The 27102-nt window shown below is 44.1% G+C and overlaps 1 protein-coding gene across 1 annotated transcript in view; it reads left to right on the top strand.

The window, feature by feature from the left end:
• Positions 1 to 27102, top strand: part of LOC146796476 (uromodulin-like) — a 583380-nt gene that overhangs the window by 178812 nt on the left and 377466 nt on the right. The window contains exon 8 of the mRNA XM_085629079.1: positions 14567 to 14747. Within this exon, the coding sequence (XP_085485205.1) occupies positions 14567 to 14747 (181 nt within the window). The remainder of the gene's footprint in view (positions 1 to 14566; positions 14748 to 27102) is intronic.

The following is a 27102-nucleotide window of genomic DNA, read 5'->3' as shown; positions in this document are numbered from 1 at the left end:
AGCTCTACAGAAGCACAGCTCCAGTCCTAACCTCATAGGAGGGAGCTGTATTTCCCCCTGAGATGTTCTAGCGCCCATGTATGCACCCCTGCCGGGGCACTGCTGACTCCTGGATCCGTGAGGGAGGACACCTCTTTCTCAGGCACCCTAGGGTACAGGATTGTAGTGATCATAGTGACTGATCCAAATAAGCCAGACAGACTGCATAGGGAGGTCACCTCTTGCCTACCTGGTCCAGTCCTCATAGGTCGACTTGAGCAAACATAGCCTGGCTGTGTTACCTGACTGGAAGTGGGCATTCCCTCGTTTGCGTGGGCCCTCGACTCATGCTAATGAGGGAATGCCCATGTAACTGTGCCCAAGGTGCATTGCTGACACTCGCCCAGGGGTAAAATAGGTTTGTGCGATGCTAGGGACATAGGGAGTGAGTAAGTTTAGCTGGTTTTATGATTTTTTAACTGGTTGGATGTATTTGTACATAGATAATGTTGTGTTTATGTTTGCAGTATACATTTGTGAGCCTTATTTTTCGTGAGTGTGTAGTTTTGGAATTTATATTGTCGAACGTTTTGGCTTTGGCCGGAAAAGAGCCTTTGCAAATGTCAATTGTTAACAGCCAGAGCGATACTTGGGAAGAGCAAAAGGAACACAGGAGTCGTTTGAATACATTGATGACATGGAATAGGTTGATACCACTGTTTACAATAAAAGAGTTATAGAATATGGTGGCTCCTTAAAGTAGTTTCATACACAAAAGTTCATGATTTTGTATTGCTCTCAACACAGTAGTTTTCCCTGTTAACCGCTTGCTTCGGTCACTGGGCTCTCACGAATGTTGACTTCACTGTGTCTGCCAAGCCAGGTTTGCTCTATACAAGACAAAAGCATTTTCCAAATTTCGCGGGCAGTTTTGTAAAAATCGCAGCATTTTTTCAAAACTGCCGATTTTGCGGGCAGTTTTGTAAAAATTGCGGCATTTTTACAAAACTGCCGATTTCGCAATTTTTTTGCAAATCGCGAAATCGCGAAATCCTGGAGGGTCTGATTTGGGCCCTCAACATCCCTGCACCGTGTGGCAGGCATTGTGAGGTGCCTGCCACCCGGTGCAGGGATGTTTACAAACTTAAATTTTTCAATGGGAGCTTTTGCTGCGGGTGTTTTCAGCCCACGGCACAAGCTCCCATTGGAAAATGGATGTTTCCATCTGCATTATGGAGCCGATTACAATGTCGTCCGGAAAGCAGTTCAACCGAATCGATTCTGGAATGCTTTTCGAACAACTCAGGTTCGATGAGCCCAACCGACTGATTACAGTGTATCCGAACCATTGACTTCAATGAGAGCCTGTGTTCCAAACGAGAACACAGGTTACCATTGAAAAAAGGGGTGGTTGGGGAAAACCTTGTACCCTGTGGCAGGTACCCCATGGTGCCTGCCACACTGTGCATGCATGGAAAGGGCCGGATTCGGAGGTCCCCTGGTGAAGGGGGGCCTGCTATGGGCCCCCAAAGTCAGATTGCGACAGCTGATCCGTGTCGGAACAACCGATTCAGAAAGGCTGTCCGAATACAACATCATAATCACTCGGTCGGAAATGCGGTCTATAGACTGCTACGATTCGGCTTCAACCGAATCGGTTACTCTGAAGGCCGTTCAGAGAATCAGAACGGTTTCCCGCCTTCGTTATCCATCGCTAGAAAAAGTGTCCGATTAAATTGGAAACAAGGCTTCCAATTTGGATTCGAAAGAATCGAATGCCGTTCGGAGCCTTTCCGAAAGACATCGTAGTCTACCCCTTAGTGCGGTCGCATCCAAATTAGGGTGTTGGAAACGCTGACCTATGGTCAGGCGGTTCCTTCCCCGCAACTGTGTTGGGTGACGCAAGTCCGCCAACATCGCAATGAGGACCATAATATTAATAACAAAACAAAATTCCTATAAAACCACATATTTTGAAAGAATAATAAACATACACATATAAAAAACTGAAATTTTGTACTTGATAATATTAGAAAATTGTTTAAAAAAAACAAATTGAAAATTTCCACAACAAATTCAAAAAGAAAATAAACATTGCCAAAATTCATCTGTAACCGTATAACCCTTTTTAAAAATCTTTAATTATATTAAAACTACACAAAAAATATGTTTCACAAATTTATAAAAAAACTAAAATATTCAGAATATGTTTTCTAAATATACCCTAATTTTTTTTAAATGAAAACAAATTTAAGACCCACATTTTTTATTTAAATTTATATACAATGTTTTAAATTTATACATTTTATTATCTTATTTGAAAAATGTTACAACATTTTAAAAGATGAATACACTACCCAACAATATCTCCTACAAACACTAAATCCAACTACTAAACATTTCTAAACTCTTCAAATTGTATTAATTATTTAAACATTTAAAAAAATATTCTTTTAATGATTTTTTTAAATCATACCTAAAAAGCACAACATTTCAGTACAAAATTATTGAATTATTTTTTTTAAATATAAAAAACATAAAAAGCACAATTTTTATTTTAAATTACTTCCTCACCCTTTACCTCTCAAAACCCAATATACCACTCCTAAAAATCTTTATATTTTCAAAATATTACATAAATAATTACACTTACTTAAAAGTTACTTTACTGGAAACGGGACTGATGACCTCCGGTCAGCGGTCCTGACCACCTGATTAGGATGCGACTGAACACTGTTTGGTCACATTCCGACATTTCCCTATGGGAGTATGTATTATGGCCGTAAACCGGCCATAGTACATGCTCCAATGGGGAAATAGGAGATGGTATTAATCCCTTCACCTCGTGGTGCCTGCCACAAGGTGAAGGGATTAACCAACAGGAGGTTGCAAGGGAAATAGGGCCCTGCTAGGGGCCCCCTAACATGCTTTCTGACAGGGTTTCTATGTCGGAAAGGCCGGCATGGAACCATTGCCGGAATCCATGGATAGTAATTGCAAGGGCGTAATGGTAACCCTTTGGAATTATGGGCCAGCCTCCGACTGGCCAACGGGCCCCTTGAGTCCATCGGGAGCCTGCCGGAATGACCAGACAGTTTTAATTCTGACTGTCTGATTCATAATCAGCCAGTCAGAATTAAGGGGTCCATTAGGATGGGGGGCAGACTACAGTCTGCCTGCCACCCTAGCGGTGCTGGGACCGTCCGCAAGTGGTGCGGCGGTCATGCACTACCGATTAGGATGCGACTGCCACCATGGCGGTCGCATCCCGCATATACAACATTGTGGGGGGCGGTGCTGTGAGCAGCACCCGCCACAATGTAGTAAATGCATGTGGTGCATTGGCATGCACAACCTGACAGGCACCACGCGGTGCCTGCCACCTTGTGTATGCCAATGTAGAGGGGTACTATGGATACTCCCAAGTGCCTCCCCCCGCTCCCCCAGGTGCCCACAACAGGTCCCCAAAGTAAAAACCGCATGCCTTTCCATGGCCTTTCCATGGCGGAGTCTACAATTGTGTTGCCTCCTCTTCAAGTTTCCCACGAGATTTACATTTCCAGTTGAAGACTACTGTAACCTTTTTTTTCTCTTGTCATTGGTGGTAGCAATCAAGGGCCAGATGAACGCCCGTTTTTGCATGAAAAGGTTTCATTTTTTTTTTTAATGCATCCCCTTTCCCTTTAAGGAAAATGGGCAGCATGATAAAAAAACAGCTGCTTTATTAAAAAGCGGTCCCAGACATGGTGGTCTGCTGAGCCCAGCAAGCCACCATCCTTGGGAGGGCTCGCATTCCCAATTAGCTCGCAAATTGCGAGAGGCTCATTTATATTAATGAGCCTCGCAATTTGCGACCCCATTGGTAATTGCAAAACAGTGTAAACACACTGTTGTACATTTCATTTAGGGCCTCGCAATTTGCGACTCGCAAGTGTCGCAAATTGCAAGGCGCTAAATGAAAGGGTCGGTTATCTGGCCCCAAGTTCCATCATCTCCATCTTCTTGAGGAGCCAAATGAATTTATTATGGATTGGATGACACTGTATTTGGGACCATGTCTGTTATTCATATTACTTGATTTTCTTCACATATACAGTTAACGTCTTTACATCAAGAAAAATAACTTTCACGCTACATCAAAGGTGTAAACGTTGGTCACTTGTATCTTATTGGATGAGTTCAGAGTCTAGAGTTGACCTGGAATTGAAAGCGTAGAAGCAGAGGCTGTAAAAAGTGGGACACGACACTCAGTGCCCAGAGGTTGCAGTTCGGCCGGCAGCCCAACAAATTGATTACTGGCAATCCGGCAGCCCAGCAGGCCTGGTAGTGCTGGGCTTACAGGGGTTGGGCCAGAATAACAATGCTGGTTCACAGCTCAATTTCTCCACCAGCTGATGTCTCAACTCTAGTTCCTGCTTATCAGTACGCCAGTGGCTTGCAGATGCAGCTAGGGTGATCGTGTTGTTGGCATGCCACCACGGCCACGTTACATCCTCATCTGGCATCTCCCTGCATTGCGCTCTGTCTGCCTGCACCTGCCCATCCTAAGTTAGTCCCGACCTCATTTTGAGGTGGAGGCCATTATTGTTATGGGACAGGTTTCTTGAGCAGAGCGAGTCAGGTCAGTGGGGTTGTGGTGGAAGCGTTGGGTCTGGTGGGTGAGTGTTTGCCTGACACAGGGTTTCTGGTGTTGGGGCAGGCGGGTGAGTTCTGGTGTGTGTGCTGGTCTCCTGTTGGCCTTCTGTTTAACAAAAAGCCATGCATGCATGTGGCCCTGGTGCGACTTGCAGCAGTCATTATTTAATAGCCTATTCTGGATCTATTCTGGTATTATTCTATCTCATGCAAACACCGGCCAGCCCCTTGACTACCTAGACTATCAGACCACTATACCCCACACCCTACATCCTTTGGTGGTACACTTTCATCCAGCTGCCTGGAAGCTCAGTGTGGAGCAATAGGACTTGAAAGTGTGTGATAAAACTAAGCAACAGAGCACTCATAACTGAAGGCCAGGTAAAAGGCCAGCCAAAAAGCCTGAGGCAAACTTAAGGTACCACAGGGCCACACAAAGCACCTCATCTCCACTTCTACTCGGTAAGTCGGATAACCCTCAAAACATCATAAGGAGATCAAGGAGATCAACGCCAGCAGCCCCTACGACAGCAAGGGAGCTGAAAAACCTGGGGATTAGAATCCATCTTAAGTCTAACCAAATGACCACAAGAGTGACCATACAGCAATCCACAGGCTTAGCAACTGCTCACTTCCTTCAACAAGGCTAGACTTTTTTAAAATATCAACAGACAACTTAGAGGAGGATATAGTGGACAGCAATAGTACACCTGATGATAAAAGAGTGAATAACATCAATGCCGATAACACCATAATAAACACATCTAAAACTGTTGCTGAGAGTGTAGCATGCTAAATGGTGCGACAACTGATCAACGCAACAACTGACCAGAAATGAGTTAAGCAATGCAAACAGCTATGGCATTTGTGAGCCAGTGGCTCATACTTCACCATCAACAACAATGTTAGAAACCTCACTTAAAGGTGGCCAGAAAAACTAAACCCTATCATCAACACCCTGGACAACAACAGATTCACTAGAACATGGCAGGTTTAATAATAAGACAGCCTGTGCAGGTACGGACCCTATCAGCGCATATGAAAGAAGCACGGAACCTGGTAACTAGTAATGAGATTGGTAAATTTACTTAGGACTGCTTACCCCAAACTTGTGATAACTTTTATAGCCGACTATCACACAAAAGAATCTCTGTGATGCCAGACTTATCCCGACATCCAACAAAAGCGCCCAAATACAGAGCAGGACACAATGGGCCCACCCTCTTCGGATAACTGCTCACCAAGGGGTGACCAGGCACTCTAGCAAAGTCAGAGCCCCCAGCATTTATGCAGTTAATAGAAATTGAAGAACAAACTGGAAATTACATTGTCTTAAAAATATTTAAAGATCAGCCTGCTGAAAGACCAAAGATAGATAAGCTCAGAATGGGCCCAGCAAGCAACCCGAAGACAACAAATGATGAAGAGGATAGCTCTGATAGTCCTCAGAGGTGTTGGACAGCCTTATCAAACATTTTACAGGCAACAGTTGAAGCACTAAACTATCATTCATCAAAATTAGATTTGCAGGTTGATCTATTAAACACCATGGCAATGTTCAGATCTGGAGTATACATTAAACGTGAAAATCTGAACCATGTAATTACTTCAGCATAGAGAAAGACTGAGGCTGGAAATGTAACATGCCATCCCAGCCCCGTAGTGGATAAATACCCTTTCTTAGTTATTTAACAGCCTGGTAGAAGAAATCAAGCACTGTTCCAGTCATAGAAGTCAAAGATTCAACACTACAAAAGGTGATTATTCAAGGACAGGGAATGATACTGTGCTCTTACAACAAAACTAGGTGACAGCTAAACAGGCAACAAGGATTCTCAGTTGTAGATCTCTCACTGATGCTGAAGTAACATCAGGGTAGCAGTTCTAACCATGTGGACAAGGCAAATGCCAACTTATGGAACATCGACTCTGCATTTAGGACAGTGGAGGATGCCCTCATACATAGTGATGTACAATCCACCCTGAACGTAGCCCAGAAGCAACTACAAAAGAATGTCTCCGTAAAGCCATTCCTAGAGGCATCAACAAACTGCTTCCCGAGTGCAAATGATGACACACTCCTCAAAGAACATTCAACAGTGTCCTAAGCATCGGAGACAAAGGAACTAACAGAACTGGAGAGCAGCACAAGTAGAAGTAATAATCACTCCTCTGGGAAAGAGGAGAGAGTGAAAAAAAGCTCTGCAAAAAAACAGAAATTGATCTGCTGTCCTGTCAGGGACATAAGACAATTAAAAAGTCTATCCAATCTTCAATGAAAAGATTACTAGTCAGACTCTCGTTGATGATGTGCAATAACAAAACACATCAGCAGATAAAAAAAGCAACTGGTTACATTTTCTTGGCATATTTTTCTTTTTAGCCCTGAACCAAAAGTACTAAATCTGAAATGCGGCTTGTCTGTTGTATGTAAGGGAGGCATTAAATAGTGCTACCCAGTGTCACACGTGTTCCATGTCTTTGAAGCAAGCTTGCACTGTCCTTTATTTCAACATTTGTTCTATGTCTGGCCTTGCAGTACCATATCTGTTCCACACCTTTGATGGAAGCTTGCACTGACTGGCCCTGCAGCAGCACACCTGTTCTATGTCTTTAAAGGACACTTGCACTGCTCCTGCCGTATCACACTTGTTGAATGTCTTTCTGAAAAGATTGTGCTGCTCTTGACCAGTCCTGTATGTATTATGTGTTTGAGCCAAGGCCCCCCTATGCTCCTGTTGCCTGTGATCTATCCATTTCTGTGTGTTTTAGGTCCGACCAAAAGACTGTTTTTCTGTCTCACAAGCCTTATATTTTCTTTAAAATAATACATAATCCTGCTTTTAGAAGATGGGCTTTAGGTAAGCCCAGTTTAGTTTTTCACCAGACAGAGTTCACATATCAGGCCAGCCCTCAAAAGCAGATTGCCTATAAATGGGCAGTGGATTAGCCCTCTTCAGCCATTAGCTTTCTTGACAAATTATTGTTCTGCCTAGTAAACAAGTGTGGGCCTTTAGGATGTCAAGTATTCTGAGTAACAGTATTTTGCCTGCTTACTTTCTGCTACTCCGCATGCAGGGAAGTCCACACTCAGAAGATATTTCCTTTAGTTCATCCCCCAGCAGCTCACATGCTTATGCAGACGAATTTTGCATTTGCAGGTGAGCAGGCTGTAAAGCATAGTCTCTGTGCCCCAGGGTGGTGATCTGGTCATATTTACCCCACCAGGGCCATGGCAGATGACGCTAATGCAGTGCAAGCACAGGGACCACCCCTGCTCTCTGTCATTCAACAACACATGCTGGTAGGAGTTCTTTAATCATTCTGCGAGCTTGTTGATCCTGTCACAGCTGTGCCCAGGTGGATAACGTGGGAGGGGAGGCTGAATAACTACTTCATAGCCACCCGTGAGAATGATGAGGCTGTCAAACGCTCCTTGTTACTCCACTATGCGAGGGAAGAAATCTATAAATCTAAATGAGCATCTCCCCAATGCGGGAGTAGTGAATGATTAAAACACAGGGATGAGGCCCCTCAACGCTCATTTTGACCCACTGCTAAATCCAGATTTTAAGCACTTCAAACTCCCGTAGGCCTGCAAGCAGGAGGGTGAATTCATAGATAATTTTTATGCCAAACTCCACAGGCTAACTAGCACGTGTATGGCAGATGATCAGCCCAAGGAAATATGGGTGCAAATCATTCCAAGATGTCAGGACAAGACACTAAGGGGTCTGATACTCAGACAACCTAGCATCAGTCTGGATGACATCCTCATCATGGTGATGTTGCATGACCTTACGGTCGCAAGGACAACAGAAATGGACATAGCGATAACACAAATGCTAACAAATGATAACACAAATTTGATAAAGTGTACAGGGGAGGACCAAGAGGCAGGAGAGTCATGCGGAGGCAATCCCGACTAAGGCCATCCTCAGCTTTCACGGGATGACCCAGAGCTCCAAGGAGCTTCCAAGTACCACCCGTCGGTCAGACATCAGCAGGAAGAGTCACCCTCGGAGGAAGAGGAGGAAGTATTCCTCATCTTGTTCACTGAACACCTCAAATGGCAGAAGAAGCCATAAACAACGTGTGTGGTGGAAGTTGCTGCAACTGCTGTGAAAGCCCTCATTGACACAGGAGCTTTGTTAATGTGATGGACATCCAGCAAAATTGATTGCTCTGCCCGAGGCCAGCTCCGGTCCCGTTAAACACCAACATATAGACATACAGTGGAAACACGCTGCTCCCACTGAAAGGACCTATGAAGGTGGGTGTTTGGTTGAACGACCAGGAAATCACTGCAGCATTCCACGTCATTGAGACACACTACTGGGGTACCACACTGCAGAAGATCTGAGCTTGGTATCATTTGCAAGGAATGTACAGGCATTCCAAATTGATGAAGTGTTGAACCAATTCCCCGGCCTGTTCAAAGGGTTAGGATGCCTGCGAGCCCCACCAATCAACCTACATATTGACAGGTCCATCAAGCCTGTGGCACTACGTCATCGCTGCATACCACTCCACTGAGGAAGCTGGAGAAATTGAAGAAGTTAGGTGTCATTAAGAAGGCTTCTGGCCCTACTCCCTGGGTATCACCAATGGCGACCACTGAGAAGCCGAAACACCCTATGCATCGAAATGTGCCTCCTTAACAAGGCCATCAAGAGGGAAAGGCATATCATATAACAATGGACAATATAATAGCTGACCTAAACAGGGCTGATGGTTCCGAAAATTGGACCTCAATGCTGGTTATTACCAACTTCAGTTGGCCGAAGGAAGCAGGTATATAACAACATTTTTCACACACCTGGATCTGCGACGATTCAAACAGCTAAGTTTTGGAATATTGTCGGCAGTGGAGACATTTCAGAATACAATAAGGGAAGCACTGTCAGGATTGCATAGCGTCATGAATGTGAGTGACAACATACTGATATACTCGGTCACTGCTGAAGAACATCACCAGTGTCTGAGAGCCACTCTGAAGCGCCTGTGTGATCATTGGATGATGCTCCATCAGGAAATGTTCTTTCTTTGAAACCATCATAGAGTTCTTTGGTTACGCCATCAGACAAGCTCCAGCACCATGCAATGCCTTGGAGAGGCACAGCTTCTTAAGGATTGCCACCACTTATTGTGGTCATGCTCGGTCTGGTGACCATTGCTGAACCCATGAGGGAATTGAAAAGTGTGGACACACGCTGGTAGTTGTGACATGAGAGGAAGAGCCATTCCAGAAAGTTAAGGGGTCATTACTAAGCAAAGCAACAATGGCACACTTTGATCCAAAGAAGAGGACAGAATTGGTGGTGGATGCAAGACCAGTGGGACTGGGGTCAGTGCTCACATAAGAAGTTGAGCCAGGAAGATGGGCAGCCCTGGCATACAGTTTGAGAGGAAAGCACCCACCGTAAAATGGCCATGTGGACATTTTCTCTTATACCTGTGAGGACGATCATTCCGTGTGATCACTGATCATCAACCACTAGTACCACTGTCCAAGGGAACAGCACCCCATTCCCCGCCCCGGATAGAATAGTGGGCCATTCAACTCCAGCACTACCATTTGAAGTAGTGTACAGGCCGGGGGCCAAACGTCCTGCTGACTTTTTGTTGAGGCATCTACCTTGACCTTGACCTTGAACCTAAGTTCAAGGTGAAATGGTACAGGAGGCTGGCCACACTGAAGCGTACATTTGCCTGGTGAGCCAAGATGCCTGCCCTCCTGCACTAAGTCTATTGGAGATAAGTGAGGCAAACACAGGGTACACAGTGCTCCTGAAAGTACTGGAGACTCTACAACAAGGGAGCTGGCAGGCATTTCTGCAGCATGCTAACCAACCGGTCGGCCCAGACAAAAAGCGGCTAATACAGTTTAGGAGGGTTTGGCATGAGCTCAGTGCTATTCAAGTGGGTCTCTTCTTGCAGGACCACAGATTAGTCATTCCAGAGAGCATGGCATGGTAAGTGGCTGCGCTTGCCCACGGTGGGCATCAAGTAACAGCAAAGAAAAAGTCTCATCTACGAGGGAAGGTGCGGTTTCCTGGACTGCAGGCATTAGTGGATTAACTCATACTGCAGTGTGCTGCATGTCAAGTCACCAGTAGTCCGGAAGTGCCAGCACCAATCATTTCTGAGGATCCTTGCGACAACACATCGAATAAAGCCTGTATGCATTTTGGTAGTTTTCCTGATGGAAGTACGACCATGGTCCTTATTGACAGCCATTCCAAATACCCCATTGTGGGGCTCATTAACTCAACAGCATTTGTGAATGTGGCACCAGCACTGGAAAAGGTACTAGCTCTATTCGGCCTCCCAGAAGATATCAAAACAAATAATGGGCCACTTTTCAAGGACATAAGTTGAAGGATCTGCTTAGTTGCCTGGTGATACAGCATTGTTGAATCACATCACAGTGGCCTCAGGCAAACATTGAGGTCGAGTGATTCATTTTGACACTAAACCAATCATTGTGCCACCTATGAAGGGGAGGACCTGGAGATCAGCCTTCATTTTTTTTCTGCTGGAATACCGAAGCATGCCACATTGCACCACTCAATGCCCCCCATGGACACTCATGCTGAAGGGCCACAGGGATGACACAATTCCGGTACACTCGGAATGGAAACAACTAGAGCATTATCCAGAAAGTACCCAACATAGGAGGGTGCAGAACAATCTGAGAGCCAGTATCCCGAGTAGAGCCACCCAATGCTGGCTTGGATCGGGTGATTAGGTACTTCTCCAGGACCACAGGCCTGGGTGAATGTTCTGGACCCTGTTTGAGTCAGGCGTATGGGAAGTGGTGAAGTTGGAAGAAGGCACAATGGTGACTGCCAGGAAGGGCAAAGAGACTGTACGTTGGAACATCTCATGTTTCAAGAGGATGAAGGTCTCTGGTCAGGAGAGAATGGAGGAATAGGAAAGCCTTGAAACAGGGAACCCTGCTGTGACAGAGAGGCTCCAAGACTAACAACAGTGTGGTGAACCATCAGGGGCCACGTAACCGGAGAAGTGTATCTGGTGGAGCCACTGGGAGAAAGGAGTAGGGAAGCTAGCTCGGGTATCCCACATAGTCAGCAGTATGACCTACGGCCACATCCCAAGCCCAATCAGAGACTCAAGGAATTTGTTGTAGACCATGTCCAGGTAAAAGATTCAGAGCAAAGTGGGTAAGGGATGTACTGAGCCACCTGACCACTGTAGGGGCTTACGTATACCCTGGATGTCATGCTCCACACACCCTCTGGCCGGGCACAGCCAGAGGTGAAAAAAAAAGGCGTCTTGTACCGCACGTGGTCTTTGTACCTGTACAGTATCCACTGCATGTATCATTATTGAGGAAGCTAGAGGGCCTCTCTATTTTCCCCTGTACTGCTGCCGCGCGCAGTCACATGCACCACTGGGTATCTTTCCAGGGCAAAGGAATCATTCCAGATTATATTTATTAATGCGTTTTGGGAATGTAACTGTCTGTTGAAGCTTCCCCTGTTTAAAATAACGTGCCCATCTTAATGGGTTTTGAAAGGACAAAACATGAGCTTCACCTGACCATTCACCATCACGATTCTGTGGTCCTATTTGTTATTCTTAAAGTGGAGTTGTCACTGCTCACAGCCGGACTGCAGGAATGTTCGCTGAACATAGCACTTTCAGACTTGTGGGGGCTTGAACTCCCTTCAGGCAGGCCATGTAACTACCACTTTTGGGAATCTCTGGGACTTTTTTGTGTGACCATAATTTCTGCAGAGCCACGTGCCTGTTATATACGGCTGCTTTGCTAAAGGGAATTCATTTAAACAGATATTTCTCTGGGTTAGTGCCTAATTTTCAGACAGCACAGCTCAGGGACAAGAAAGAGGCACACTTTGATCACTGTTTCCGAGCTTTACTGTCTGAAAACAAAGCACTAACTCAGAGCAATGTCGGGTTAAATGAATTCCCTTTATGCACTATAGGCGCATAAAACAGGCGCTAAATCCGAGCCCATCTTATCCAAAAATGTTCTATAATAACTTTCAGGCATAGACAAAAATATGCATATTTCATTCATTCATCTCTGGTACACAAAGGCACTTGATGGGGTTGTGCATTCATTTATATTTCAGATATGTAAGATAATTAAATGGTTTGTATGTTGAAAATTGCATACTGATGGAGTACATGGTATTAGTACTTGGCCAGGCAAAAACTGATATTGTGTCTGCCCATGCCCAATTAAGGATATAGAATGCCTCTAAGGTGATGGTCAGCATTGATAACAGAGATGAACTATGCTCCCATTAGTAATATTTGTGTTCAAATTTAGAATATTATTTTCTTTTAAAAATATCCTGATGTTCCAAACTTGGACACAAATATTACTACTGGGAACATTCTACAAACTTGGTGGTTATTTTGATGTCTCATCACAAAATAGGAGCTACAGAGGGTAAGTGCCAAGCCGCCCTCCACTCAAAATCAATATATCAAGCAAGGCAAGGCACCAAAGAGGGGTATCAACTTTTAGCATAGGACCAAAAAACTGTTTAGAGAGAAAAAACAATTTTTCTTCTACTACTGGTATTCTTATCCAGAAATTATTTAGGTCCAGCCACCCTCAATTTATCAAACTTCAAACAACAAACAGCCCTTCACTACCCATCACCTTCACAAAAACAAATCAAAAGTATTTAAGCAGAAAAGAAGGTGAAGCATGAGTGGGCCCCTCACGTACGCACCACCAGGGAGGCTGCCAGCCGGTTCTCGCTAGTATGCCCACGTTTTCTCATCATCGGGTACCCACTCATGGGAGAAAGAAATTAGAGTCCAGTGAAGAGAAAAGAGGGAACAGGTCGCAAGAGAAAGCTGTGTTCCTGTTCCCAGCAGAAAAAGAAGAAAAGACAAAACCCGTGAATTGCAAAGAACGACTGTTCAAAGCAATCTTTAAAATTGAGTTGTAGACTCACGTCACAGTCACCCTCTTTATTCAAGACAGTGAGCCCACTCAAAAGTAAAAACACAAAATGTTGTTACCCGTTTCAAAGAAGGCCAACATGTTTCATTGCCACTTAACTTTGTTCTGGCAAATTCATCAGGGCAAGGGTTTCAAAAGGTTTCAATCACCTCACTGGAATTGTAATTTTGGGATTGCAGAAGGGCTGTTTAGAGAATAAAAACAGAACCAAAACAGAAATAGAGGTTCCTGTTTAATCATCAAATGGCACACACCAACCTATCGTGGTTATAATCAAAGATTCCTGCACTTAGGGTAGTATGATATATTTACCATGTAGAGGCGGAGGGCATTCGTACCTGCCTCCACTATGCCACAGGGGGTTATAATAATTACTGACCCCCGAGTGAATGGCAACACTATTATTTGCTCATACACCGCCTGTGGAAAAAGGAAAGATACAGCAGTCATGCTGTGCTTAGCACACTCTTGCGTTATATATCTCCACTCAAGTATGTCATACTGCAATTACACCTGAGTAATTGCTTATTTCAACCACATCATTAAAAATATTTTGATGTGCCTGGACCTTTTCACCTCACTGTGATGTAATGTTTCAAGTTTTCAAGTTTATTTTATTTAGCAGAGTTACTTAAAACCATTGCTACAAAATATCTCATTACATGTTAAAAATTAAAACCGATTAAAAAAACATTAAAACCGAATGGTGTTTACAGTGCATTAAAAGAATAAGCAATTATTTTAGCAGCGTCAGTCAGTGATGTAATGTAATGTACGGTGGATTTGAAGAGCGCTCCTTGTCACCCGCGAGGCTACCCTTGCCCTGAGCAGGGGGCCACACGATGCCAAAGCACGTCTATAGAAATGTCATTTCCGTTCTGAAAATTATAGAAGTTAGATTCTGGTACTGTGATTTCCTGAGAATAACAGAGATGTTCAAAGAAATAATTATCTACAATTATTTCATTTTTTTCTTCTCAGGTGGTCAGGTACTTGGACTTCACCCTTGCAAGGCCAGTGGACAGCTCAATGCGCTTGTTTTCCGGAGATTACAATGCATCCGGAGACTATTATTCCGAATTTGAAGTTGAAGACACCTTTGCTGCATTCCTCCTGACTTTTGATGGTGACATTTATTATTGTAGACTCTATGGGCCGAATGGTAAGTGTTCTGCTGATAATATTTAAGAGTACACTTACACACAAGCGCGTGCACACACACATACACATACACACAAAACACCAACAAAATTGATTGTTAAAGAAATTATGGGCAGACACCACAGAATAACTTGTTATGAAGTTATTTCTGAAAGTTTTGGCATTTTTGGGAATGCATAAATGAAGTGAGTCTCGGGGAGAGGAGTTGGCCTAACGGCTAGGGCGCGCGACCTCGGAACTGGGTTCGATTCTCGGCAATGACGCAGAACATCCTGTGATTCTGGGCAAATCACTTAATCTCCCTGTGCCTAACAAAAAATGAATGTGTGTCCTCATGTAACGCAACGGGTGCTATGTAAAGCGCTAGATACCTGATTGGATTCGGGTCAAGTTTGCGCTAAATAAATGTCTGTAAAAATATTTTTGACAAAAAACGAAAATGTTTGAGAGGAAGGTGATCAGCTTTATCAGTTATTTGTCGTAAAGAAGGAAGGTGTCAATAGTAATAAAGGTTAGATATTCTAGAGTGTGGGGTTCCCCTAAACTTCCAGGGAGTTAGGTCATCACATCATTGAGCGGCTCCTTAGTTTAAGACAATAAAAGTACACATGTAATAGCATTACGTTTCTGAAGCAGAGGAGTCGGAACCATGCACTCTTCCCTTTCTAATCTTCATATTACATCTGGAGGCGTAGCTAGAGCTTGTGGCGCCCGGGGCTAGCCCTCAGATTGCCGCCCCTGGGGGAGGGGTGCTGGGGAAAAAGGACGGCAAGCACTTCAAAGAGGTCCGAGAGACGCATAGTAATCGCTGCTAATAGTTACCTCTATCATGCAAGTTACATGCACATACATGACACGGTCCAAGGCTACACAGTTGAATACACCAGTGACCGGCAGTACAAAGGAGAACACACACACTGCTTGATCTATCTGGGGACTCAGAAAAAACTGCATGTGACATCCATCAGAGAGTTGCGTGAACAATGACAGCAAGAAAGAAGTGCATACCCCATATCAGCCCTACATGAAGTTAGAATTTTTGAAATCCTGTTTATGCTGCTACAGTTTTGAGAAATTTCAATTTTATGCTGTCTGAAAAATTTCCCAAGGTAAGTTTGTCTTTGCCTTCCCTCGAGTTTTCATTAAATTCTGCTATGTGCGGTAACTCCTGGAACCACACTTATTGGACTTATGAGTTTTGGAATGAAAACCATGTTTCCTTGATAAATACTTTCAGGCCAAACCTACTGATATCTATCAGGGGAAAACCGGAAGATGGCATTTAGGTGCAGTAAGCAGCAAGATCTGGATGTTAGTCCTCATTACTGGGGGAATAACCACTCGTAATGAAGGGTATAGCAACAACAAAACATAAAACAAAAAAATCAAAATCCTTCCCTTCTATCCCTCCACTATCCTTTTTCAATCCAAATAACAGACTAACATGTCCACTACTCTAATAAATTTCCTATTTCACTATACTAATTCGCCACTAATCCTTTATGGGTTCCGCAGTAGCATGCTACTCGCCGAAAAAGCACATTAACACCTCAACAGGGGTAGGAAGTACTATATAAATGCAAACCTTTTTACCTCTTCTACCCCTTCGGTATCCTTCTTAATCCAAATAATTGACTAACATATCTACCACTCAAATTATTAAAAATGAATTGCATATTTCACTATACTAATTCACCACTAACACTGTATGGGTTCCAGAGAAGTGTGCTACTCGCCGAAAAACACTTCAACCCCCCCCCATCAGAGGTAGCAAGTTCTAGATAAATGCAAACCTTTTTTCCCTTATCCATACCTCCACTTTCCATCTTAATCCACATAATCTGATTAACATATTCACCACTCACCTTACTTTCATATTTTCACTATACTAATTCACCACTATTCCTTTCTGGGTTCCGAAGTAACGTGCTGCTTGCCAAAAAAGCGCTTTAACACCCCATCAAGTGTAGCAAGCGCTATATAAATACAAACCTTTTTTGCTCTTCTATCCCTCCACTATCCTTCTCAATCCAAATAACTGACTAACATATACACCACTCAAATTACTTTCAAATTTTCACTATACTAATTCACCACTAATCATTTATGGGTTCCGGAGCAGCGTGCCACTCGCTGAAAAAGCACTTTGATGCCTCGTTATGGGTAGTGAGTGCTATATAAATGCAATTACAATACAATACAAAAAAAATTTGCAAAAGTGCCATCAACATCCTTAGGCAACCAGGCAAGGGAAAACCATGCAACCAAATTTAAACCCATTCTTCCAAACTCCCGACCTCCACAAAGAACGTAGGTCCATATCAGTGTGTCAAAGGCAATATTGAAGCTACATGAAATCAACCACATCTGGCCCACATTCTGGGTTAAACTAGACTTTAGGTTAAAGTTGTTAGATATATGAGTTGTGGCACCTCAGCCTCCTCTTAGATAAGTTGCAGCTTTGCTCCAAACCACAGAGAGCAAATGCTGATTATGCAAGAAAACAGAAGCCAAGGGGTTCACAGGAGGAGCCCGAAAAAATGGAAAGGATACTAGCAAATAAAAGCAAAAATCCTCATGTGTGCATGGGAAGCAGTTAGAAACACATGGGAAAATGACTTAACCCCCATTATTATTCACAGAACAATATGGACCTCACAGACCTCCCCAGTGCCCAGTTGGCAATGTTCTTCTGTGTTGTAGTGTGACGTATCTCAGGTTGAGGCAGGCTGGACTAAGTTAAGAAGCCATGGCAGGAGTAGAGTTTTGGCTTCTCGTGGGGGCTGGGCTTATCAGTAAGACTGGGTGGGGGCCCAATTCGGTTAAAACTGAGTCCTGCCTAGACCTTTTTTTCCTTGAATTGTTCTTCTTGAAATCACTGCAGAGATGCAGTCTTCAAAACTGGTGACGGATCATACTACCTACTAGCAGTACAGTTTAAGAGCAACAAAGCATTATGGGAAAGGAGGGACGCAGTACTTCACATCTTCAAGTGACCCTTTGACATCAGTGACACCTTCATCAAGTCCTGCTTTTGTGACAAACAGCACTTTGCTTTCTGCTGTTCTAGGATCCACAGAAGCAAAGTGGTCTTGGCTAAAAAAAAGCCAAGAATGGATGAAGGTGTCACTTATGACAATGGGTGGTTAACACGCTTACTACTTTCATAGGATTAGCAAGATAGGGTGCCATCTTACAGATTCTTCCACCAATAGCAGGCACCTGATCACATAAAAAAATCCAGAGACGGAAGCACTGTTTCTGCTCCACTGCACCACTTCCCACAGACTTAATTAAGATCATTGAGATTTCATGATGTGATTGTGCACCCAGACCAAAGGGTAATCCTCCCCCCCCCCCCCCCCCCCCCCCCCCAAGCTCTCTTCAAACGGAATACATCTGCATGGGCAAGTTCTCTGGATGGGATTTGTAACTTTTTTTAATCTTGAAATGCGCCGTTGGCTTTTCTAACTGGGATATTTTTTTAGCTGGAAATGCAATGTCGTTCTTACATCGCTTTTTAAATTTTGTAAATATATTAGATGCACGCTTTTTACATGTTTATGCTTTTAATTAACGAATAAATTATTACTAGTCACTTGAACTGTTCATAGATATGACTGGATAACATGGATGCGCTGTCCTGGGGCTCTTGAAAAAAACACACATAGACACACACACACACCACACAGACAGCACACACACACATATACACACAAACACACACCACACACACACACACAGAGGATGGTAGCCCTAGTGTGCTGGGTTTCTAATAAATTGCACTGAACTAATATTATACATGAGTAAGACATCTTAGAAAGATGATTTCGCGTTTCCTGCTGTAATCATTTGAAGGGAGGAGACAGCACAATGCTACACCATCCAGAACGACAGTAGACATCACCACCGAAGCAAAATGTCACACAACAAATATGCACAGAAATATTCTTGCCACACATTAACACCTCCAGAATCATGCTTTCGTGATACAGTGGAAAAAGTCTTTGCATTAAGAATTGCTTTATGTTCCCCCAAGGACATACGGCCAGTCAAAAATGTTCTGTGATGCAACCCCTGGGGCCTCGTCACTTGAATGGAGCTCTAGGGCTGGATCAGAAAACATTATTATCTGGCATTATTCGTGTGCCTGGTGGTAAGTTAATGCAGTGCTTAATATGAGCAACTGTTTTCATCGTAATATCTATGAAAGTGGATTTGTGGCGGAGCCTAGGTGATGATCCACCCCTCTGAAAGCGTACAGCTAGCTCCTGCTGCTCTCCTCTTTCTTACCTCACTCGCTTCAGGGTCTCACTCTATGGCAGGCAGGGGTTGGTTCGAACTTCTTTCACTTCTGCTGCACTGCAGCAGCCAGGAAAGCAAATCGCCCAGCAGCAGCACTGCCACTGCCCCAGGCCAGAATTGACTCCTCACAAGAGCACGTAGTGGTGAAGCGCGTGACGCGTCACTGCTACGTTCTCATCGTGAGGGCTGGCCAAAATGTTGGCCAGTGCAGTCATTGGTAGCGCGAGCGCTACCAATGACGGCCCTGGGATGGACCAACAGTCAAGCAAGTTTTCGAACAAACAACGCGGGATGTCACGGCGGCAATTTTGGCAACACCGCAGGCGCACTGACTGACTGCCGCAGCAGTTACAATACAAGCAAGCAGGTCAGGACAGGTGCACCCTGCGTGCACTTTCAAACTTTAACTGCCTGGGCCGTGCATGCGGCAAGGGTGACCCGTTGCGGCGGCCTTTAAAATGTATTTGGGGACACTGACACTACTGTGACTGACAGTAGTGTCAGTGAGTTTATTAAATTAAATAAATTATAAAAGCCGCCGCAACAGGCCACCAGTGCCGCGCGGCCGCCCCCAAAATAGTGCCGCCTGGGGCAAACCTCCCCCACCGCCCCCCTCCCTAGCTACGCCACTGATTACATCAGGTTGACATTGTTACTGTCACTGCTCATGAAGGTCCCTAGCAATATAAGTTTTAAATGGAGCCCAAATCTTTTGGTATTTTGATACAGCGGGGGCTGCTGCCAATCTGAGGTGGGGGCATGAAAAATAAAAAATAATAATACAAATAATACAAATATAAACTTACCTTTCTTGATGGAGACGCAATCTTCTGCTCCTTCGTTGCGCAGCTCCTCTGCTCCTCTAGTCCCATGCCGCCACAACAATTCCCATGAGCACAGGCTCCCAGACCCCACACAATCCCAGCGCTTGTCTCATGCTATTTCTCCTCGCATGAGAGCAGCGCTGGGATTGGGGTCAGCAGGCCAGTTTTGCGCTCCAGCAGGGACTGGAAGCCTGTGCCCCTGAGCACTAGGATGTCTCCAAGGAACAGCTTGGAGCAGGCTTCTCCAACCAGTAGCTCGTGAGCTACTGGTAGCTCTCCAGATGCCTTTAAGTAGCTCTCCCATGTGTAGTCCAGCCTAGTAAATCAGAAACCTTTGCTTGGATCTATTAATATATGTCTACCAAGATTGAAAAGTGTATTTGGGACAAAATGTGTGCATTTTTAGAACTCATAAACTGCTGTTAGGGGAAAAATGGTTGCATTTCCAGAATAAATATAAATCTGCTATTGATTGATAATTCATTACGCACTGGGGAAACCTATTACTAACATAGTTACCTTGGTGTCAGGAGCACTGCAGCTATGGCTGTTATGTATTACTCATGACAAGGCATCCCAAATTGGCCAAGCCTTTTTTTACATTTCTGCTAGCAACCCTGTCTGATGCATAGACGTGTTTACTGCTGGTAAGAGTGCATAGTATGGTCACTAATGTAATCTGGTTTTATGTGTTCATTATACTAAATATTAGTAGCTCGGAGTGTTTTCCATGAAACATAAGTAGCTCTTATTGGAGGAAAGGTTAGAGATTCCGCCCTGGAGATATCCAAGTGCGCATGTCACTTTGGCCGTCCTAAGATGACCGGACAATCCGACATGCGCACTTCCGCTCCTCCTCCGCCTGCTGTGTGACGCTGCAACATGGCCTGCCTTAGACACGGCGGACTGTAGGTAAAAATAAAGTGACAATAAAATAGTTTTATTGTCACTTTCTTTTTATTCTGTGTGCTGCATTTCAGCAGTGGGAGATGCTCCTCTGCCATAGCGGAGGATCCACCCCTGTTTTGATAGTTCTTCACTAAGCGTTGTAGAAAGCATCTCCATTGTGTTTAAAGGTCACAACTTGACGCACCACAAGAACACTGGAAAGGTGTCTGGCCGGCCCGCTGCCTTCTGGTCTGGTTCCCCCATTCGGCAAGAACTAGGGTCATTATCAGATTTCAAGACCTAGCGTATATCTTGACAATACAGGAAATAAACAGGAACTGGGAGATGAAGGGGGGTCCTAGGATGACAACCTGGCGAAAGGAACTCCTGAAAAGGGTGGGATGTGAGGGACGCATACTGATGCAAGAGGCTAAGAGAGGGCTACGGCACAAAGAGATAGCCAGAGCCTGAGAGACGCTAGTACACGACCTAGAATACCCAGAACTAGAGCCCTCAGAAGATGAAAGTGAAGCAGCATAAAGAGAACACTACAGACATCAACACGTCATTACCAGACAATGCATACATAATTACTGACCATCATGATACTAACGAGTATTTCACTAAAATGACTCCACACTGCCCTGTGCACACAACTAGAGAACTGATGATACACATAAACCCAGTGCCTCACAAGAGCTCTACTAATAGGATGACTCTGGGGAAGGGTGGGAGGGGCTTAATGCATGTTATAAATGTATTATCACTGGAGCACTCCGATTGATCACTTTTGAAGCAAATGAAAAGAGTGTGACAACGCTAACGTCAAGTGAAACAAATTGAATTACTGTAATGTACTAAGCTGATGCGACAGAAAAGATCAATAAAATCTGTTTACAGAAAAAACACTGGAAAGGTATCTGGGAACTTGCAGCCAGTAGCATAAATGTTGCAAGGTAACTCAGTGGTGACAGTCATACACCTCCAACCCCAAAAGCATTCTCTGTGGCATACCCCAGGGCTCCTCACTCAGCCCCACACTGATCAACATCTACATGACTCTGCTGGCACCCATCACTCGCAGCCACGGTCTCAACATCATCTCCTACTCCAACAACCTCCAGCTCATACTCTCCCTCACCAAAGACATGGACACCACCAGAGTGAACTTCCAGAATGCCATGATCGACGACACCAACTGGATGAGAGACAACTGCCTCAGACAACACCAAAAGAAAATGAAGTTCTCCTCTTCGAAAGACCCCCCTCATCGTGGGACGACTCCTGGTGGCCCTCCGCCCTCGTACCAGCACCCACTCCCACTACCCATGCCCTCAACCTTGGAATCATCCTTAACAGCGAACTCTCCATGCAACGGCAGATCAACTCATTTGCCTTCACCTACTTCAACACTCTCAGAATGCTCAGGAAAGTCTTCAGATGGATCCAAACCAACACGACAAGAACCATCACTCAAGCCCTCATCACCAGTCGACTTGAGTACAGGAATGCCCTCTCTGCCGGACCCACCACTCTCCCCCTCAAGCACCTTCAAACAATCCAGAACGCAGCAGCCAGAATACTTCTGGACCTGCCCAGATGATCCCACATCACCCCACCTCTGTAGCCTGCATTGGCTCCCCATCAAGAAGAGATGTCACTTCAAGCAGTTCATGCATGCATTCAAAGCCCTCCACAACATGGGACCAGAATACCTGAACAACCGCCTGACCTTCCACCAGCCCACCAGACACCTGCGGTCTGCCGCCCTCGCAAACGTTCCCTGCATCCATTGCACCCGAGCTAGAGGACGCTCCTACTTCCACCTCGCAGCCAAAGCCTGGAACGACCTCCCCATCCACCTCTGAACATCAAGATCCTTCGCCGCCTTCAGGAGTAGACTCAAGACCTGGCTGTTCACGCAACCACCTGGATACCCCTCAGGTGATTAGCGCACTCTACAAGTTCTGATTGATTGATGGATAGATAACTAAGCTCCTAGTTCTAGTACCTAAATACCAGTATTCCAAGAGAGTCCCTTTCATTGTAAAAGGATCAAGAATAAGATTTATACTATTTATTTGAATGCCAAAATGAATATCTCAAGGGCAATTTAAAATATTCCTTTTCCACAATGACCTACAGGTTCATCATTCCTGCAATTCACCATTTTAAAGCGGTATGGATGATTGATCTGTGTAGTCCACTGAACACATGGAAACCCTAAACACAATTACCCACTGCCTGGGAAATAGTTGATCTGTTAACGCTTGTTCGCTTTCCTTGCCATTAAAAACAATTCAAATTTCTGGTGAATATGTTTGAAAGTGACTCAGGTAATCCTCAATGGGAAGAACTGGGGTACATAAAGGATTCTAGAGAGGACATTAATTTTCACAAAGACAATCCTGCCAAAGCCCAACATTTCTAATTGTGAAGGTCTTTATAGGGAATAGCCAGAAAAGTGGGGGAAGTCTGAATTGTAAACATTGGCAATAGTATTCAGAAAGTTAACACCTAGATTCAATCTTTAGTCATGAAAAACCAATTTTTTGAAGAATAGAGTAGAATACTCAAATTAATTTACACTGATTCCCAACTAGACAAATTTAGCATAATTGACTTTAAATCCAGAGACCAAAGAAAGATCATTTATCAGGTGTAGTAAAGCCAGTAAAGATTTGTCAGAGTTGGCTAGGAAGCACAAAATATAATTGTTAAACATAGTGGCCAGCAGTGCTGAATCCATCATTTTAGGAGTGATTGACAACATTGTTAAAAAGGAGTTCTGCTGGGCTATTGCAGAAGGCCTTATAGAAGATACAGAAAAGCCACCTGGGCCGGGAGCTTTATTGTTGGCAAGGACCATGATTCTTTTCTTGACCTCTTCCAGATTTATCAGCTCCCCAAAAGCTTCTTTTTCCTCTAGCTCCAAATGGAAAAATAAACATCTGCTAAATACATATCTTGTTCAACTGTGTCATCCATTTTTAAGACTTATAGAATGGACTAATATTCCCAAAAGACCGTCATTATATCTTCATCAGTAGCACAGCGCACACCCTAATTATTCTTTAACCTGATACATGTAATGGCGGCTCCGCTGTTTACGTATTTTAAAAGCTAGAAGTCTTAATCACCTATTTTGAAATAATTTTGTTTTTGTTTTATGAGAATGCTGGGCAGACTCTTTTATCAATACTACTTTCAATTCAGCTTTGGCTGCCCTAGGGGCTCTGTATGTCTTTTGAGAGCATTGCACTCTATTGCCTTCAATCAAGCTGCTAATTTGTTTCTCCGAATTCTGCTTTTTCTGGTATTGCATTTGAGTAGTGTGACAGATATTCTTGCCCCCATTCACTGCCTTCACAGTGTCCCCAACTGTTTTCCTTGACTTCTCACATTCTGTATTTACTAAAATATGATTAGCAAAGGCTTTCACTAAGGAGTACCTCAAAACTAAATTTTCCAATGCATGTCATTCATGATCCGCAGTCATTGGCAAGAGGGAGGTAGAGAGGTACAGTCGGACTCTCACATTGTAAGGACATGGTTATGCAATTCTTGACTATCGACTCTCGTAATTATAACCAGGCCTAGGCGTAGTTTGCGGAGTTTCGTGACATGGAACAACGCGAAGTGACAAAAAAAGTTCTGCAAGTGGCAGAGTGCAGTGGGAACTGCTGTTCGCGCTGATCTCCCGGCAGCTTGAGTAGAAATTGTACCCGAGCGGCAGCTCGCACTCACCAACTTATCATTGGTGAGCGCGATCGAGGAAAAAACTCCGCTGCACTATGCAGACCGCAGTTTTCTGCACTCTGCGAGCTCTGCGGAGCGCAGAGTGCAGAAACCTCTGCAAATTCCGCGAACGGAGCTGAGTTCACGGCTCAGGCCTAATTATAACTCTAGTAGAAACATGCTGTCCTGAAAATAGTAATTTCTGGTGTGAAATCCATGTACATTTGGGTAAAACATTCACTACCATGTTGGTCTCTTTGTATAGCTGTCAATTCTAAATCATGTAGCCCAGTCCATTGGGGATTTGGTTAATGCTTCATCGTCAACACCTTATTCTTGTGCAGCACCTGTGTCAGCCAGTAACAAACATAGAAACATAAAATGGAATGCTATCTCCTGTTCTCCTGTAGTTACTACTAGGATCTACGACCTGGGCTGGATCTACAACATTTGGGCTCGATGATTAAGAACATGCGCCAACCGAAAAAAGACCATTGAGATTCATAACAGTCTGTTCTCTGAACTCAAAGAGTTCTACCAAAAGTATTATAAACTGGTCAATAGGGCGCCCAAGTTACAGGAATGTTATACTCCAGCATGTAGAGCAGTCAAGATGGCACCCTTAAGTGCCATTAAGCTTGGTGTTAGGGCCAAAATTGCTGAGGCTAGCGCCCAATTTAGAAAAAATCACACATCGCTAAATGAGATTGGGAATTGAGAATCTGGGAATATTTGCTAGAAGCGGCTAAAACGAACGATGGGAGAAGTTTCTGGCATATAGTCTCCCATGGAGGTCATAACATAGCTCTGAAATATGAGGTGCATATTTTACCAGGCACTTGGGTTGACCTCTTTAAATCTCTTAGGGCCCTATTTACGAGAAACTAATGCAGCGCAGTGCCGCAAGTTATTTTACTGCACAGCACTGCGTTCGTTTCGAAGCACAGGGATGCAACATATTTACAACAATATGTCACATCTCTGTGCTTTTCCCTGCGCTGGCGCACAAACTGCTGCTGTGCACCAGCGCAGGCACCCTTGCAACATGGTGCACAGATGCCTGGTCGTAGGAAGATTGTTTTTGTGCAGAAAGGGGAAGATTCCTACACAAAAACAATCAATTGATGTGATTTCCTCTTCCAATGAGTGCTGTAGAATGCAGCACGCTTAAAAAAGGGAAAAAACGTGAAAACATTTCTCCTCGTTGCGCCTCGCCACCCCACCCCTGGGGTGGCGTAGCATTCTGAAGCATTTCCTGGTTTACGATTGCTTGTAAATCTGGAAATGTATCAGTGGACATGGGTGTTGTGTGATAGCACCCACAGCAACACCCACGTAACGCCCCTAAAACGCAAAGTGCTGCTTGAAAAGGGTCGACATTTACAAGCACATGTAAAGCCACGCAGGTTGGCTTTACGTATGTTTGTAAATATCACGCAGCAGGCTGCGCCGCCGGTGCGTCACGCAACGTGACGCACTGGTGGCGCAAGGGGATTGTAAATAAGCCCTTTAATTCTTTAGTATTGCTGACTCCTTTTACCGAACATTCAAAAGAGTGCTCCTTCCTCATGCTTACAAATGTCACTGGCCATTCTATTACCTTTCCGTTGCTAGAGACCAGGAAGTAGAAATCTCACAGAGGCAGGGAAAAGCGCCGGGTTGGACAAGTTTCCTGCAGACACATTTCATTCAGAACCCAAAATCTGGGTTCTATATATCAGTCATTTCAAATGGTATTGTTGCCAGTGCGCCAATCACCCCCGTATGGAAGGGTGCAAAGAGTATTCCTGTTTTTAAAATGGGTTGCCAGAGTGCCTTGGCCAACCATCATCAATTAGCCTTTTGGAGAATGTCCACATTATTCTAACCAATTGGGTCAGGGATAAGTCACTTCCAAGCTAGATTCAGGCAAAGGACAAGAACAGTGGATCAGGAGTTTTGTTTTCTTTTGAACAAGTAGAGAACTTTGGATATGAACTAGGGAAACCTTAATGTTGCCTTTGTTGATCTCTGAGGTCTTAGCCACTATTGGATTCCCACTAGATCGTTTGGAATTCATTATACTCATCAATGAAGAAAATTATGCACAGGTTAGATGGGGCCCAAATGGCGAACTCACAGGTAAAAATTAATGTTAAAAAAGGAGTTCACCGGGATGCATTCTGGCTCCTCCTTACTGCTTTTCATTAACGGCTGTGTAGATTTTTGTTAGATTTTGAAAATGATTCCCCTATTTTAGTTGGCCAGAAGGTTCCTCTATAGTCTTCCCCGATTATACCCTTCTTAACTTTAAATCTCCCAAGGGCCAACAAATTCTTTTAGACAGTAATTCATCATTCTATGAGATTAATGGGCTTGAAATTTACATGCAGAAAAACAAATGTATTCCCTTTAGCTGGTGGAAGAACTACAGGGGAAACATAAGGAGGGTGACAATATGCTTTGGACAATAAATTAATTTTAATATTTGGGAATCAGATTAGCTGATTCCAATTCTTGAGGGTGACAAATTACTAAGCGCACCCTTCTGATCAAACAGAGGGCTTGTGCAATACTTAGGTTTTCCAAGACGGCATCATACTGTCTGTTTTCTCCTGCTAT

This window comes from Triturus cristatus, chromosome 10, assembly GCF_964204655.1.
Source record: "Triturus cristatus chromosome 10, aTriCri1.1, whole genome shotgun sequence".
In the NCBI taxonomy this organism is placed as follows: Eukaryota; Metazoa; Chordata; class Amphibia; order Caudata; family Salamandridae; genus Triturus; species Triturus cristatus.
This window is presented reverse-complemented; position numbering and strand designations above follow the sequence as displayed.